Source organism: Salmo salar, chromosome ssa08 (genome assembly GCF_905237065.1).
Source record: "Salmo salar chromosome ssa08, Ssal_v3.1, whole genome shotgun sequence".
Taxonomy (NCBI): Eukaryota; Metazoa; Chordata; class Actinopteri; order Salmoniformes; family Salmonidae; genus Salmo; species Salmo salar.
The window spans coordinates 8,407,764-8,424,062 of NC_059449.1; the positions used below are offsets into that span (position 1 = coordinate 8,407,764).

At 42.2% G+C, this 16,299-nt stretch overlaps 3 protein-coding genes across 9 annotated transcripts in view; 1 reads left to right on the forward strand and 2 right to left on the reverse strand.

Moving 5' to 3' along the window:
• The window catches only part of LOC106610073 (zinc finger protein 214), an 844,054-nt gene that overhangs the window by 59,967 nt on the left and 767,788 nt on the right, over positions 1-16,299 (forward strand). The gene's annotated exons all lie outside the window — the stretch shown is intronic.
• LOC106610072 (neurotrophin receptor-interacting factor homolog) overlaps positions 1-16,299 on the reverse strand; it is a 437,457-nt gene that overhangs the window by 32,259 nt on the left and 388,899 nt on the right. The window lies entirely within an intron of this gene.
• LOC106610088 (zinc finger protein with KRAB and SCAN domains 8-like) lies at positions 756-10,379 on the reverse strand. 2 transcript variants are annotated; one of them, XM_014209247.2, is made up of 3 exons: positions 9,877-10,379; positions 3,368-3,498; positions 756-3,159 (listed from the first exon to the last, which is right to left on the reverse strand). In XM_014209247.2, the coding sequence occupies exons 1-3, from the start codon at positions 10,367-10,369 to the stop codon at positions 2,038-2,040; spliced, it is 1,746 nt and encodes a 581-aa protein (XP_014064722.2). In that variant the 5' UTR covers positions 10,370-10,379; the 3' UTR covers positions 756-2,037. The 2 variants fall into 2 exon arrangements, with proteins under 2 accessions (XP_014064722.2, XP_014064723.1); XM_014209248.2 differs by lacking the exon at positions 9,877-10,379 and adding an exon at positions 4,532-5,590.

The following is a 16,299-nucleotide window of genomic DNA, read 5'->3' on the forward strand; positions in this document are numbered from 1 at the left end:
GCTCAGTGACTTTCAACGTGGCACCGTCATAGGATACCACCTTTCTAACAAGTTAGTTCGTCAAATTGCTATGGAACATCTTCTGAATAGGCAATGAGGGATTGCTATGAGTACTATGCAAGCATGTTAGTTGATTTGATGACTAAACACTTTTTTTATTCAAAGGTATGATCCCACACTTATGACAAAATTAATCAAGACCTGACCTAATACCATTCAGACATTTTACAGTGGGCTCACCTCAGTGAGACTGTGTGTGGTCCTGTGCTGCTCAGCTGGTTCCTCTGTGGGTTCAGGAGAAGGTGTAGTCTGGTTGTCCTCCATGACCGTGGTCCCCTCAGTGTTACCCAGACCCTCCTCACACTCCTCCTTGACACAGACATACACTCCATCAGGTACATACACACAGATAATAAACACACTTTCAACATGGAGTGTTTACCCATCCCCACTACGTTTGAGTCCTATACTGTAGTTACAAAATTACTTCATTGTTGTTAAACCCATCATGGTGGACATAAATATGATGTTGTGGGTAAAAATAAGTCAGCTATGATAAGTCAAAAGTCATTAGACAAACCTGACTAAACTATTTTGACGTGTACAGTAGGTGTTTGTTAGTGTCTGGGTTTGTGTAGGTATTTTTAGTAAGTGTATATTGGTTATAACGTGCTGTCAGGTGTATGCAGAATAGGGTGAAATCAGATGTGATGTATACTAAAGAGAGTCTCAGGGAAAGTCTTAGAAAAGTCCCATTGTTTTTATTATTTTTATTAATAATTTGAAATACACCATATGAAAACCACACATGCACATGTCTCCACTACAAATCTGCTTGACACACTGCATTAATTTTCTCATTAAAAGATTATTCGGGGGAAAAAAATGCAGTAGTTGAATGGAAGTAATGAAATAGGCATTTGTGAACATCATTTAGCCTACACAGTACTAACAATATATCACCTTTACTTATTCCACATTTTGTTGTTACAAAGTGGGATTAAAATTGGATTTGTCTTTTCTTTTTTTATCTACACAAAATACTCTAAATGTCAAAGTGGAAGAAAAAATGTAACATTTGTAAAAAAAAATTAAAAACTGAAAAATAAAACGAATATATCTTGATCAGAAAGGTATTCAACCCCTGAGTCAATACATGTTAGAATCAAACACATTACGTAACACTTTTTAGGCAAAGTGTGTACAAAACATTGACACCTTCCTAATATTGAGTTGCAACCCCTCCCCGCTTTTGCCCTCAGAACAACCTCAATTTGTTGGGGTATGGACTCTGCAAGGTGTTGAAAGCATTCCACAGGGATTCTGGCCTTTGTTGTCTCCAACTCTTCCTACAAGTTGTCTGAATGTCCTTTGGGTGGTGGACCATTCTTGATAGACACAGAAAACTGTTGAGGGTGAAAAATCCAGCAGCGTTGCAGTTCTTGACACAAACCGGTGCGCCTGTCATCTACTACCATACCCCTTCCAAAGGCACTTAAATATTTTGTCTTGCCCATTCACCCTCTGAATAGCAGACATACACAATCCATGTCTCAATTGTCTCAAGGCTTAACAATCCTTCTTTAACCTGACTCCTCCCCTTCCTCTACACTGATTGAAGTGGATTTAAAAATTGACATCAATAAGGGATCAAAGCTTTCACCTAGTCAGTCTATGTCATGGAAAGTGCAGGTGTCCTTAATGTTTTGTACACTCAGTGTATATCACACATGTCTGGATGCAATATTCTTCCCAAACATATTCAACACTGAAATCTGTTACTTTGGTTATTCCAAATGATATTTTCTGCTGAAAATAATGAAAATGAACCTTTGTCTTTAATGCTGTGTTTGATCTAAACATCACAAGCTATGAAGTGGAATGTTTTTTCTGCAGGTGTATTCTGAGGTAGCTCCTCTCTGACAACCTCTTCCCACAGTGCGTACAGGCGAACCGCCTTTCGCCCGTTTGGACCTTCAGGTGCATCTTCAGCTGGTGTTGGCAGGAGAATCTGTTCTCACACTGGGGTCAGCTGTATTATTTATCCCCTGTGTGGACCCTCTGGTGTCTCTTCAGGTGACCAGCCTGGGCGAAGCGCATGTGACACTGGGTACAGCCAAAGGGTTTCTCCCCTGTGTGGACCCTCTGGTGCTTCTTCAGGTTGCCAGCCTCAGCGAAGCGCATATGACACTGGGTACAGCCGAAGGGTTTCTCCCCTGTGTGGACCCTCTGGTGGATCTCCACCTTCTGGGGGCAGCTGAAGCCTTTGTTACAGAACATGCAGAGGAACCGTTTCTCTTTACTTTTGCCTGATGTTGCTTCTCTACCCCGTGCCTTGGCCTTTTGGCCCTTTGAGTTCAATACCTGATCGAAAAGGACGCGGTCCTGTGAATCGGAAGGTCCCATCGACGTGGACACTGACTCACGATCCCTGACTGTGTGTAAAGGAGAGTGGGTCGTGACATTTGGATTTGTCTCTAAGCTTTCCCTGTAATTTAAGAAATCTCTGCCTTGTGAGTGTCCTTCTCCTAAGTCGGTCTTATCTACATTCCATGTCAGAGGAGCGTCGCCCTCCACTTTCACAGTCACTTCATCTACGACTAGAACCTCCCCTTTCTTATCTAGGGACCCTTCAGAGTATACACTACTACTGTACCGGTTCCAGTCCCCTCTGGATGGATCAATGAGTGTCTCTAAGCCCAAGGGCATGTTGCCAGGGTCCATCTCTGTAGTGTAAGAACAAGACAGATCATTGCCAGCTAATTCGTCACCTGAGTCCCGAAGGGAATGAACAGTCCTCGGGCTTGGGTTACCGTGAAGTAAATACTCTGAGCCAGAAGCAGGAGGACAGCCCGGTCTCCCCAGCCCCAGTCTTTCTGGATCTGATCTGTGGTCAGATCCTGTGCGTAAGAGCCTGTGTGTTACAGTTAAAGTATCCGTGTCTGTCTCTGACTTGAGGACGGCGTTCTGCGTTCCACTGACCTCCGTGATTCTGTGTCGGGTCCTGGGCGGTGCTGGGGCGATGGTGGGGGGGTCCTTTGTGGCTACATGGGCCTCTACAGCCACCCGAGTCTGGGTGTCTCTGCTGTGCCATGGGTCCTCCTCTCTTTCAGACCTCTCCTGCTTGACCCCAGGACCTGCAGCCTCTGCATCTGCAGACTGACACAAGAAGAGAGGAAGTTATCACGGGTACATGAGTTGAATTGGATAACAATGTTGTAGGGAAGTCTCACAAGCTCCCCTATGGCAGATACATGAGGATGTACATGTAAGACAGTGAATACCTGAGGGGAGCCTTACTGAAATAAACAGCCACATTTGATTTACAATGTAACTGTAATATTTCATGCAACACTATTACACTAACCTCTATTATGATAACTTGCTGGGTTGAGGTTCCACTCCCCTCATCAACAGTGATTGGTTGGTCATCTCTCCATGTATTGTGTCCCACTGGCTTCACAAAGCTCCTGTGGCCTTCAGTGAGATGTCCTTCACCTGAGAGAGTGATTGGGGATAAAGAGGTGTTTAGGTTAGCTACTGTCAATGCTTAATGGTATATTATACACCATTGACATGTTCTAGAATTGGCAAGGATGTAAGGTAACACTTTTCATAACTTCTTGATATACTATTGATTGATTATGTTCCATGCATCACATAGTTTTCAATGAGTAAATAATGGAAAATGCAGTAAATCAAGTTAGAATATGATAGTGTCGTACCATTTCATTTCAATCATATTTTGACCGTAGAACTTTTCATTTGGACTAAACTTGTATACATATTTGCCCATGATAGAAGTAGTCAGATATGAACTGTTCTGAGAAAGTAGCTGATTTTACACATTTTTAGATAATGTATGTTATTGGTAAAGAAAAAAAGTCAAATTGTTATTTAAAAAAAATGTAATTAACATATTATAAAATAGTTTAACAACCCTGTTTGTAAGCTTTAAAATTATATACAACTCAATCGTTTCTTTTCCAGTGATGAAGACATGGATGTCTCATGGTAAGGTGATGTATGCAAAACAGGTCAACTTTGAGCACATCTATCTCCTAAATGTTTTGGTATTCAGGTCCAAAAAGTTACTTTCTGACCACTTCTACCATGACCAAATATGTAGAGAAAGTTTTGTTCAACTCAAAAGGGGTGTGGTCAAAAAGTGATTGAAATCAAATGGAATGACACAATATCATATTCTAAACAGATTCTTGATTTACTACATTAACTATTATTTACTCACTTAAAACAATGTGATGCATGGAACATAATCAATCGAGCTCTAAACAGAATGGTTTTGGTTAAGCTCATTTGGGGGGAGATGTGGAACGACCCTATTGTGTCTTTGGGCGAAATAACTAAGTTATCAGGTGAATTATTGCATACTAACTATCCAAAAACTGACCAAGATCCAAATTCTGATTAACACATCTAAAGACACACATGTACAAAGGGGAACGGGGCGACAGGCACTGAGCTAAATGAACCGAGACAGCCTCCACAGCCTGGGCCTTGCAAATTGTACCTCTTGCCATTTCTCTGTATCGGTCGAGGATCTTGACACTACTGGGACGACTGGCGAGGACGCGCTCTTGCGTTGTCCTCTCTGCGCGCTCCCGTGCCACCTTAAGTTCTAGTAGTTTTCTCCGCAATGCCCTGTTTTCTTTCCGGCTTTGAGTTATTTCCAAACGAAACACTGCATAGTCGTCGTCTACGAGTTTACAGATCTCCGCCACGGCGGCATTCGCTAGCACCTCCATAATGGAGGCTATTTGAGTGTGAAAAACCAAACAGTCAGCCATTGTTAGCAGCTAACTTTACATAGACAACATCAGCCAAGTCCTGTCTCCAACGCGAATCAAATACTACCTGGGGCAAGTATGTAATGCCGTGTAGTTAAATTAGTAATATTTTCAGTTCTATGGGTTTAATAAATGTCTGAATAACAACAATATAACCGCTAACGTGAAAATTGTAACTGGTCTATGCTTACTTCCGTTTACTACTTCTTAGATGAGGTTTTGTTGCGAATTTCACGCAAAACGTGTATTGCCGCCACCAACTGGATAGGGGTGAAAGAATGCACTATATTATATTGTGGAGAAGGGAAAATAACATTATTCCACACAAACTACCAACATTTTACAAAACAAAAAAAATCCCACTCCAGTCATTCAAAAACTCAAATACCTTGCTAAGGCTCTGGGACCTGAGAGGGTGAGACAGTACTACATCCCAATTGGCACATTAAGTCATTATGATATATAATGGTCATATCCTGGTCAGGATGTCATATGACCAGTTTAAGATGTCTTTTTTTGAGAGAAAATGTGTACTACATCACATATGTCCAGATATGTGCACCACTTCATTGCTCTCGCTCTGCTGTGTCCACTGAGCAGTTAGGCAGCACTGCAACCTCATTGGATAATGCTGCGAGGGGCTGAAGTACATTGGCTAGAACTTGAATTGCCTAGGGGCTGGCCCAGATGGGGGGAAATGTAGAGAAATGGCTTGGCACAACATCAAAAATACAAATCAAATCAAATGTTATTTGTCACATGCGTGGAATACAGTGAAATGCTTACTTACAAGCCCTTAAACAACAGTGAATTGCTTACTTACAAGCCCTTAAACATCAATGCAGTTTTAAGAAAATACAACAAAAAAAGTAAGAGATAAGAATAACAAATAATTAAAGAGGAGCAGTAAATAACAATAGCGGGGCTATATACAGGGGGTACCGGTCCAGAGTCAATGTGCAAGGGCACCGGTGTCGAGGTAATTATGTACATGTAGGTAGAGTGGCTATGCATAGATAATAACAGAGAGTAGCAGCAGTGTGGGACTATTTGCATTGTCCCCACCTCTTTTACGCTGTTGCTACTCTCTGTTTATTATCTATGCATAGTCACGTTAACTCTACCTACATGTACATACACTGCTCAAAAAAATAAAGGGAACACTTAAACAACACAATGTAACTCCAAGTCAATCACACTTCTGTGAAATCAAACGGTCCACTTAGGAAGCAACACTGATTGACAAATTTCACATGCTGTTGTGCAAATGGAATAGACAACAGGTGGAAATTATAGGCAATTAGCAAGACACCCCCAATAAAGGAGTGGTTCTGCAGGTGGTGACCACAGACCACTTCTCAGTTCCTATGCTTCCTGGCTGATGTTTTGGTCACTTTTGAATGCTGGCGGTGCTTTCACTCTAGTGGTAGCATGAGACGGAGTCTACAACCCACACAAGTGGCTCAGGTAGTACAGCTCATCCAGGATGGCACATCAATGCGAGCTGTGGCAAGAAGGTTTGCTGTGTCTGTCAGCGTAGTGTCCAGAGCATGGAGGCGCTACCAGGAGACAGGCCAGTACATCAGGAGATGTGGAGGAGGCCGTAGGAGGGCAACAACCCAGCAGCAGGACCGCTACCTCCGCCTTTGTGCAAGGAAGAGCAGGAGGAGCACTGTCAGAGCCCTGCAAAATGACCTCCAGCAGGCCACAAATGTGCATGTGTCTGCTCAAACGGTCAGAAATAGACTCCATGAGGGTGGTATGAGGGCCCGACGTCCACAGGTGGGGGTTGTGCTTACAGCCCAACACCGTGCAGGACGTTTGACATTTGCCAGAGAACACCAAGATTGGCAAATTCGCCACTGGCGCCCTGTGCTCTTCACAGATGAAATCAGGTTCACACTGAGCACGTGACAGACGTGACAGAGTCTGGAGATGCCGTGGAGAACGTTCTGCTGCCTGCAACATCCTCCAGCATGACCGGTTTGGCGGTGGGTCAGTAATGGTGTGGGGTGGCATTTCTTTGGGGGGCCACACAGCCCTCCATGTGCTCGCCAGAGGTAGCCTGACTGCCATTAGGTACCGAGATGAGATCCTCAGACCCCTTGTGAGACCATATGCTGGTGCGGTTGGCCCTGGGTTCCTCCTAATGCAAGACAATGCTAGACCTCATGTGGCTGGAGTGTGTCAGCAGTTCCTGCAAGAGGAAGGCATTGATGCTATGGACTGGCCCGCCCGTTCCCCAGACCTGAATCCAATTGAGCACATCTGGGACATCATGTCTCGCTCCATCCACCAACGCCACGTTGCACCACAGACTGTCCAGGAGTTGGCGGATGCTTTAGTCCAGGTCTGGGAGGAGATCCCTCAGGAGACCATCCGCCACCTCATCAGGAGCATGCCCAGGCGTTGTAGGGAGGTCATACAGGCACGTGGAGGCCACACACACTACTGAGCCTCATTTTGACTTGTTTTAATGACATTACATCAAAGTTGGATCAGCCTGTCTTTAATTTTGAGTGTGACTCCAAATCCAGAGCTCCATGGGTTGATAAATTGGATTTCCATTGATTATTTTTGTGTGATTTTGTCGTCAGCACATTCAACTATGTAAAGAAAAAAGTATTTAATAAGATTATTTCATTCATTCAGATCTAGGATGTGTTATTTTAGTGTTCCCTTTATTTTTTTGAGCAGTGTATTACCTCAAATACCTCTACTAACCGGTGCCCCCGCACATTGACTCTGTACCGGCAGCCCCTGTATATTGCCTCGCTATTGTTATTTTTTACTTATCTATTTTTACTTAACACTTATTTTTCTTAAAACTGCATTGTTGGTTAAGGGCTTGTAAGTAAGCATTTCACTGTAAGGTCTACACCTGTTGTATTCGGCGCATGTGACAAATAAGATTTGATTTGACGCCACCTTTATAACAATTCAGTTCGTCAAATTTCTGCCCTGCTACAGGTGCCCTGGTCAACCTAAGTGCTGTTATTGTGAAATGGAAACGTCTAGGAGCAACAACGGCTCAACCACGAAGTGGTAGGTCACACAAGTACACAGAATGGGAACGCCGAGTGGTGTAGTGCGCAGCACTGCCTCTGGAAGCAACGTCGGCACAAGAATCTTGGTCGGAAGCTTCATGAAAGTAGTTTCCATGGCCGAGCAGCCATACACAAGCCTAAGATCACCATGCTCAATGCAAAGCGTCGGCTGGAGTGGTGTAATGCTCGCAGCCATTGGACTCTGGAGCAGTGAAAACGCATTCTCGAGTGATGAATCACGCTTCACCATCTGGCAGTCCAACAAATCTGGGTTTGGCGGACGCCGATTGCATAGTGCCAACTGTAAAGTTTGGTGGAGGAGGAATAATGGGCTGGGGCTGTTTTTCATGGTTCGGGCTAGGCCCCTTAGTTCCAGTGAAGGGAAATCTTAACGCTACAGCATACATTGATTACATTCTCAACGATTCTGTGCTTCCAACTTTGTGGCAACAGTTTGGGGAAGGCCTTTTCCTGTTTCAGCATGACAATGGCCCTGTGCACAAAGTGAGGTCCATAAATGGTTTGTTGAGATCTGTGTGGAAGAACTTGATTGGCATGCACAGCGCCCTGACCTCAACCCCATTGAATAACTTTGGGAGGAATTGGAATGCCGACTGCGAGCCAGGCCTAATCCCCAAACTTCACTAATGCTCTTGTGTCTGAATGGAAGCAAGTCGCCGCAGCAATGTTCCAACATCTAGTGGAAAGCCTTCCCAGAAGAGTGGAGGGTGTTATAGCAGATAAGGGGGGGACGAACTCCATGTTAATACCCATGATTTTGTAATGAGATGTTAGACGAGCAGGTGTCCACATACTTTTGATCATGCAATGTACCAACATACTAGGTTAATCTATAATGAGAATGCGTCCTCTAATGCATAATTACGTTATTTCCTGACATTCGTTCATTTCGGTAGCACATCCCCATATTTAAAGCTGCAATATTTAACTTTTTGCGGACTAACAAAATGTACATAGAAATGTGAGTTTCTCATTGAGAAGTCTAAGAAGCGGTAGATCTGTTTTGTGTGCTATTTCTATGCTTCCCGTTCTAAAGTTTAGTTAAGACTTTTTACAACTCAATATTAATACCATATATATACTTTTGGCCATGTAGTGTACTTTCTTAGTATCCAAAGTACCGGAGCATGTCTTTATGGGCTGCAAAATGAGCAGGGTTGTTCCTTTGGTTGTACCCATCAGATCCAACACGCTTGCTTGAAGCTGCACTCGGGTCAGATAGCATTCCTGTGTAGATTAAAACACTACAGAGCCTGCAGGATATATGGTTTGGAAAATGTACCTCAATGCAGGGTGTAATGCGTTGTACTCCGAATTGTCCCATTATCCCAACTGTTAAACCGAAAAGATTGAACGACTGCTAGTTTTCAAGCAAATTGTCTTTTTGGTCCTCATGCACCTAGCAGTAGCCACAGCAGCCATTATGGATAAATCCCCAAATCCCGGAATATATTCCAGTCTGTGCTAGCGAAACAGTCCTGTAGTTTAGCAACCGCTTCATCTGACCACTTCCATATTAAGCGCGTCACTGGTACTTACTGTTTGAGTTTTTGCTTGTAAGCAGGAATCAAGAGGATAAAGTTAAGGTTCGATTTGCCAAATGGAGAGTGGGGGGAGAGCTTTGTATGCTTCTCTGTGTGTGGAGTAAAGGTGATCTAGAGTTTTTATCCCTCTAGTTGCACAGGTGACATAGAAATGAGGTAAAACGGATCAGTTTTCCTGCATTAAAATCACCGGCCACTAGGAGCGCCGCCTCTGGATGAGCATTTTCTTCTTTGCTTATGGCACTATACAGCTCGTTGAGTGCGGTCTTAGTGCCAGCATTGGTTTGTGGTGGTAAATTGATAGCAATGAAAAATACAGATAAACTCTCTCTTGGTAAATAGTATTGTTTTCAGCTTATTATGAGGTATTCTAACTCAGGCGAGCTGAACCTCAACTTCCTTAATATTAGAGATCTTGCACCATTATTAGAGACACATCGCTTCCCCTAGTCTTACCGTACTCTGCCATTCTGTCCTGCCGAGGCATAGAAAAACCAGCTAGATTTATATTATCTATATCCTTGTTAAGCCATGACTCCGAGAAGGATAGTATATTACAGTTCGTAATGTCTCGTTGATAGGATCGTCTCAAACGGAGCTCGTCTAGTAGATTCGATTTATTTATTTGTCCCCGTAGTCTCACCAGGGTGCCCGCATGGAGTTCTCTATAATGCCTTCTACAAGGGTCAGGGATTAGTGCCTGGTCAGGGATAATCAATACGTCTTTCGCCTCCGACTCATTGAAGTAGAAGTCTTCGTCCAAATCAAGGTTACTGATAGCTGTTCTGTTGTCCAGAAGCTCTTTTCGGTCATAGGAAACGATGGCGGAAACATTGTATAGAAAAAAGTTAAGATCAGAGCAACAAAAAAAACACAAAATAGCACACTTGGTCAGGACCCCGTAAAATGGCTGCCGTTCCATCTGGCACCATTCAATAATTCGTAACATCTTGGACGAATTGTAATTCGTAACATATCATACTAAATGGATGATGGACTTCCACAAATTAATACCTACCATATGAAACGTAACATAACATTTGCTCTGGTCCAATGTCAAATCACCTTGGAAGTTCAAAGACACAGAGTTCCTCCATAGAAGCCGCTCCTCCGTAGGTATAATTCTGTGGAATAAGAAGATGCCCAGCACTTCAAGGCAAGCTTCCTCTATCCTCTCTCTCTTCACCTGCAAAATTTAAACTGCATCTTGCACCCTACACTGTGACTGGCAGGACAGTGTGTGTGTGTGTTTGTCTTTCATTATGATTAAACCATGCTGTTACAGCAAAATACAATTTGATTTTAACGATTTTCCAATCTAGATTAAATTGCTTACCTGCTCCATAGCAAGCTGCTCAATCCGCACTGATTGGGGAAGTAATTTAATGTTGAGCTGTTAGGTTCTAATTCTCAGAGTAAAATACTCTACGGACACTATGAAAGCTTAACCAAGTTTATTATCCCAGAGGGTCAATACAGTTGCATCAGACAAAAACATTTTCGCACAAGTGTATATATACTCTAATTTATATGCATTCCTCCTTCTCTCCAACCCTTATATATTTTATGGTTCGACAGGAAGACGAAGTTTACCTTTACTATGCTATGTCTAGTCTATGAGACCAGGCTGGAACGCTTGACATCTCTAGCTTATGAAACACATTCCAGACACGGGCTCTTGTTATTTTGCCATAACTGATTTGACAGAGAAATATCAGCTCGATAGGATAGCCAAATGCAGCTATCGCTAAGCTAGGCCCCGTTTACACTGAAGAGAAAGGATCTTATTGGTTGACGTTATATAGCTTAAATGGTGTGGTTAAATGAAAAAGGTATGCGAGCTGTTCTTTCAAATATGGTACTGCTTATTGCATTACACATCCAATCTCTTGTGATCAGAATCGTTCAAGCTTGTTCAAGCAGACTTGTTTAGAAAGAACAGTGTGTTAGCAAGAATAGAGTAGAAAATAATAATGCATTTATTCCATGTACATCACCTCAGTAAGGTAAATATGAAATTGCCCTTGTTCCAGCTTAGGTTTTGTTAGGGTTGAACTGGCTATTTATATGCATAACCTTTATAATACTGGGGAAGCTATGCTAAGTACATAAACTACGAGTAAATCATCTGTTGAAGACAAGAACTAGAACCGGCAACAGGAAGTGCGTCACGACGCTGGGATCAGCCTACACGCCGACGACAGGAGGAGCAAGTTTAAACCACGCTCCTCCTCCCTCGGACAGGTCGGCATTGAGCGGGAAATATCTCTCGGTATAAATGAGAGAACAATAGAATGTGACGCTCTTCTCTGTTTTGCCCTGCGAGGTAAAACAGCGAGACGTATATACGAACAACCCATTTACCACACACGTGTTTGCATTAATTAAAGTACAGCTAAATCAGAAGTTACTAAGTGATGACTATTTGTTCTGTTACCAGAAACGAACTGTCGCAACATTAACAGTTTACTGTCTCTCTAAAAACCGGTTTCAAATGACAATTTAACAAAGGGTTAATGAGTGTTATGTGGTTAATTACCCTCTTACCCCAAGACACTTCACATGTTAACTGTAATACAGTGGGTATGATAAATATTCACCCACCTTGGAATTGTTCACATTTTGTAAAGTGGAATTGAAATAAACTCAGCAAAAAAAGAGAAGTCTCACTGTCAACTGCGTTTATTTTCAGCAAACTTAACATGTGTAAATATTTGTATGAACATAAGATTCAACAACTGAGACATAAACTGAACAAGTTCCACAGACATGTGACTAACAGAAATTGAATAATGTGTCCCTGAACAAAGGGGGGGGGTCAAAATCAAAAGTAAGTCAGTATCTGGTGTGGCAACCAGCTGCAAACCTCTTGGGGATTGAGGGTAACCTAATCCCTGTGAAGGGATTGCTAGCAAGGCGGGAAATTAAAAACATCAAAAATCTAATAATTTCAATTTCTCAAACAATCAACTATTTTACACCATTTAAAAGATAAACATCTCCTTAATCGAACCACATTTTCCGATTTTCAAAGAGGCTTTACGGTGAAAGCATAAAGTTAGATTATGTTTGGAAAGTACATAGCCAAAAAAGTACACTCATCCATTTTCAATTCAAGGACAGGCGTCACCAAAAGCAGAAAACCAGCTAAAATTATGCCTTTGACAATCTTCACCAGATGACACTCCTAGGACATTATGTTAGACAATACATGCATTTTTGTTCTATCAAGTTCATATTTATATCGGCGCGTGTCGTTGAGAAAATGTGTCTCCCCCAAAACTGCCAGTGAATTTACAAAAAAATACACATTATAAAACGTGATTAAAGTATTAAACTGTTATTCAAAGAATAACGGTTGCATTCTGAATGCAACCGCATTGACAGATTTCAAAATAACTTTACTGCGAAAGCATACTTTGCAATAATCTGAGTACTCTGGTCAGAAAAATACACTAGGCTATACAGATAGCCACCATGTTGGAATCATCTAAAACCATGAATAACATTAGCAATATTCCCTTACCTTTAATAATCTTCATCAGAAGGCACTTCCAGGAATCTCAGGTCCACAACAAATGTTGTTTTTTTCGATGAAGTTCATAATTTATGTCCAAATAACTCCATGCTGTTCCGTGTTGTTAGCGCGTTCGGTAGGCTACTCAAAATGGGAGGGAAAAGTCATGACGAAAAGTTAAAAAAAAATCTATTTACGTTCGTTCAAACATGTCAAACGTTGTTTAGCATCAATCTTTTGGTCCATTTTTAACGTGAAACATCAGTAATATTTCAACCCGACCTCTCCTGTGTCTTGAAACAAGTTTTGAAAAATGTCTCGCCTCACATGAACGCGCATGTGCGCACAATAATGAAGTGACAACATCCCAGGGACGTCAACTTCCCTTCCTTCTCATTCGGTCTCTGTTCATCATAGACGCTTCAAACAACTTTATAAAGATCGTTGACATCTAGTGGAAGCCATAGGAAGTGCAAAATGAATCCTTTGTCACTGTGTGTTTTATTGCCAATGACTTGAAAATAGTACAGCCACAAAATGTTCATTTCCTGCTTGTATTTCTTCTCAGGTTTTTGCCTGCCATATGAGTTCTGTTATACTTAGAGACACCATTCAAACAGTTTTAAAAACGTCAGTGTTTTCTATCCAAATCTACTAACAATATGCATATTCTATTTCCTGGGCCGGAGTAGTAACCTGTTTAAATTGGGTACGTTTTTCATCCGGCCGTGAAAATACTGCAGTGCATCTCCTCCTCATGGACTGCACCAGATTTGCCAGTTCTTTCTGTGAGATGTTATCCCACTCTTCCACCAAGGCACCTGCAAGTTCCCGGACATTTCTGGGGAGAATGGCCCTAGCCCTCCCCCTCCGATCCAACAGGTCCCAGACGTGCTCAATGGGATTGAGATCCGGGCTCTTCGCTGGCCATGGCAGAACACTGACATTCCTGTCTTGCAGGAAATCACGCACAGATGAGCAGTATGGCTGGTAGTATTGTCATGCTGGAGGGTCATGTCAGGATGAGCCTGCAGGAAGGATACCACATGAGGGAGGAGGATGTCTTCCCTGTAACGCACAGCGTTGAGATTGCCTGCAATGACAACAAACTCAGTCCGATGATGCTGTGACACACCGCCCCAGACCATGACGGACCCTCCACCTCCAAATCGATCCCGCTCCAGAGTACAGGCCTCAGTGTAACGCTCATTCATTCAACGATAAACGTGAATCCGACCATCACCCCTGGTGAGACAAAACCGTGACTCGTCAGTGAAGAGCACTTTTTGCCAGTCCTGTCTGGTCCAGCGACGGTGGGTTTGTGCTCATAGGCGACGTTGTTGCCGGTGATGTCTGGTGAGGACCTGTCTTACAACAGGCCTACAAGCCCTCAGTCCAGCCTCTCTCAGCCTTTTGCGGACAGTCTGAGCACTGATGGAAGGATTGTGTGTTCCTGGTGTAACTCGGGCAGTTGTTGTTGCCATCCTGTACCTGTCCTGCAGGTGTGATGTTCGGTTGTACCAATCCTGTGCAGGTGTTGTTACACGTGGTCTGCCACTGCGAGGACGATCAGCTGTCCGTCCTGTCTCCCCGTAGCGCTATCTTAGGCGTCTCGCAGTACGGACATTGCAATTTATTGCCCTGAAAAACATCTGCAGTCCTCATGCCTCCTTGCAGCATGCCTAAGGCACTTTCAAGCAGATGAGCAGGGACCCTGGGCATCTTTCTTTTGGTGTTTTTCAGAGTCAGTAGAAAGGCCTCTTTAGTGTCCTGAGTTTTCATAACTGTGACCTTAATTGCCTACCGTCTGTAAGCTGTTAGTGTCTCAACGACCGTTCCACAGGTGCATGTTCATTAATTGTTTATTGTTCATTGAACAAGCATGGGAAACAGTGTTTAAACCCTTTACAATGAAGATCTGTGAAGTTATTTGGATTTTTACGAATTATCTTTGAAAGACAGGGTCCTGACAAAGGAACATTTCTTTTTTTGCTAATTTTAGATTGTGATTATTTTGTCATTGATCTACACAAAATACTCCATAATTTCAAAATGAAAATAACATTTTACCAATGCTTACAAATTAATAAGTTAGTTGTTGCATAAGTATTCACCCCTTTTGTTAAGGCAAGCCTACATTAGGTTAGGAGTAAAATTTGGCTTAACAAATCACATAAATTACATGGATTGACTGTGTGAAATAGGGCTTGACATGATTTTTGAATGACTACCCCTTCCTCTGTCCCCCGTACATACATCTGTAAGGTCCCTCAGTCAAGTATCGAATTTCAAGTACAAATTCAACTACAAAGACCAGGGAGCTGTTTGAAAGCCTGACACAGAAGGGCAGTGATTGGTAGACGGGTAACAATAACAAATCAGACGTTGAATCTCTTTAAGCATGCTCAAGTTAACAGGTATGCTGTGGATGACGTATTAAACCAAAATCCTAGAGGAAAACCTGCTGGTTACCAAGAAGACAATGAATGTTCCTGAGTGGCCAAGTTACAATTTTACTTTAACCTGCTTGAAAATCTGATTACCAATACCTTGACAGAGCTTGAATTTTCAAAAGAATAATGGGCAACTATTCCACAATCCAGGTGGACAAAGCTCTTACAGACTTAACCAAGAAGACTCACAGCTGTAATTGCTGCCAAAGGTGTTCATAACATGCATTGACTCAGGGGAGCAAATACATCTCTAATCAAGGTACAGTACCAGTCAAAAGTTTGGACACACCTACTCATTCAAGGGTTTTTCTTTATCTTCTGTACACCCACCCCACCTTGTCACAACACAAATGATTGGCTCAAACGCATTAAGAAGGAAAGAAATTCCACAAATTAACTTTTAACAAGGTACACCTGTTAATTGAAATTCATTCCAGGTGACTCCATCATGAAGCTGGTTGAGAGAATGTCAAGTGTGCAAAGCTGTCATCAAGGCAAAGGGTGGCTACTTTGAAGAATCTCAAATATATTTTGATTTGTTTAACACTTTTTTTGGTTACTACATGATTCCATATGTCTTATTTCATAGTGTTGATGTCTTCGCTATTATTCTACAATGTAGAAAAATAGTAAAAATAAAGAAAAACCCTTGAATGAGTAGGTGTGTCCAAACTTTTGACAGGTACTGTATATTAGGTTTTATTTTTCATTAATCTTAACAATAAAAAATAATAATAATCTTCCACTTTGAGAGTATTTTGTGTAGGTTATTGACAAAAAATAACAAATTAATTTTAATTCCACTTTGTAACCAAATAAAATGTGAAGAAACCCAAGGGTGGTGAATACTTATGATACCCACTATGTCAGCTTAATAATGTCAGCTTAATAATGGTTTCCAGACATCCC

Excerpts from the sequence above, each read along its gene's own strand:
- LOC106610088 (XM_014209247.2), bottom strand. The coding sequence starts at position 10,369 with ATGTTACGAATTATTGAATGGTGCCAGATGGAACGGCAGCCATTTTAC. Across the intron at positions 3,499-9,876 it reads GGACAGAATGGCAGAGTACG|GTGAAGGACATCTCACTGAA; the intron begins GTAAGACTAGGG and ends TCACTCTCTCAG. Across the intron at positions 3,160-3,367 it reads AGCAAGTTATCATAATAGAG|TCTGCAGATGCAGAGGCTGC; the intron begins GTTAGTGTAATA and ends TTCTTGTGTCAG.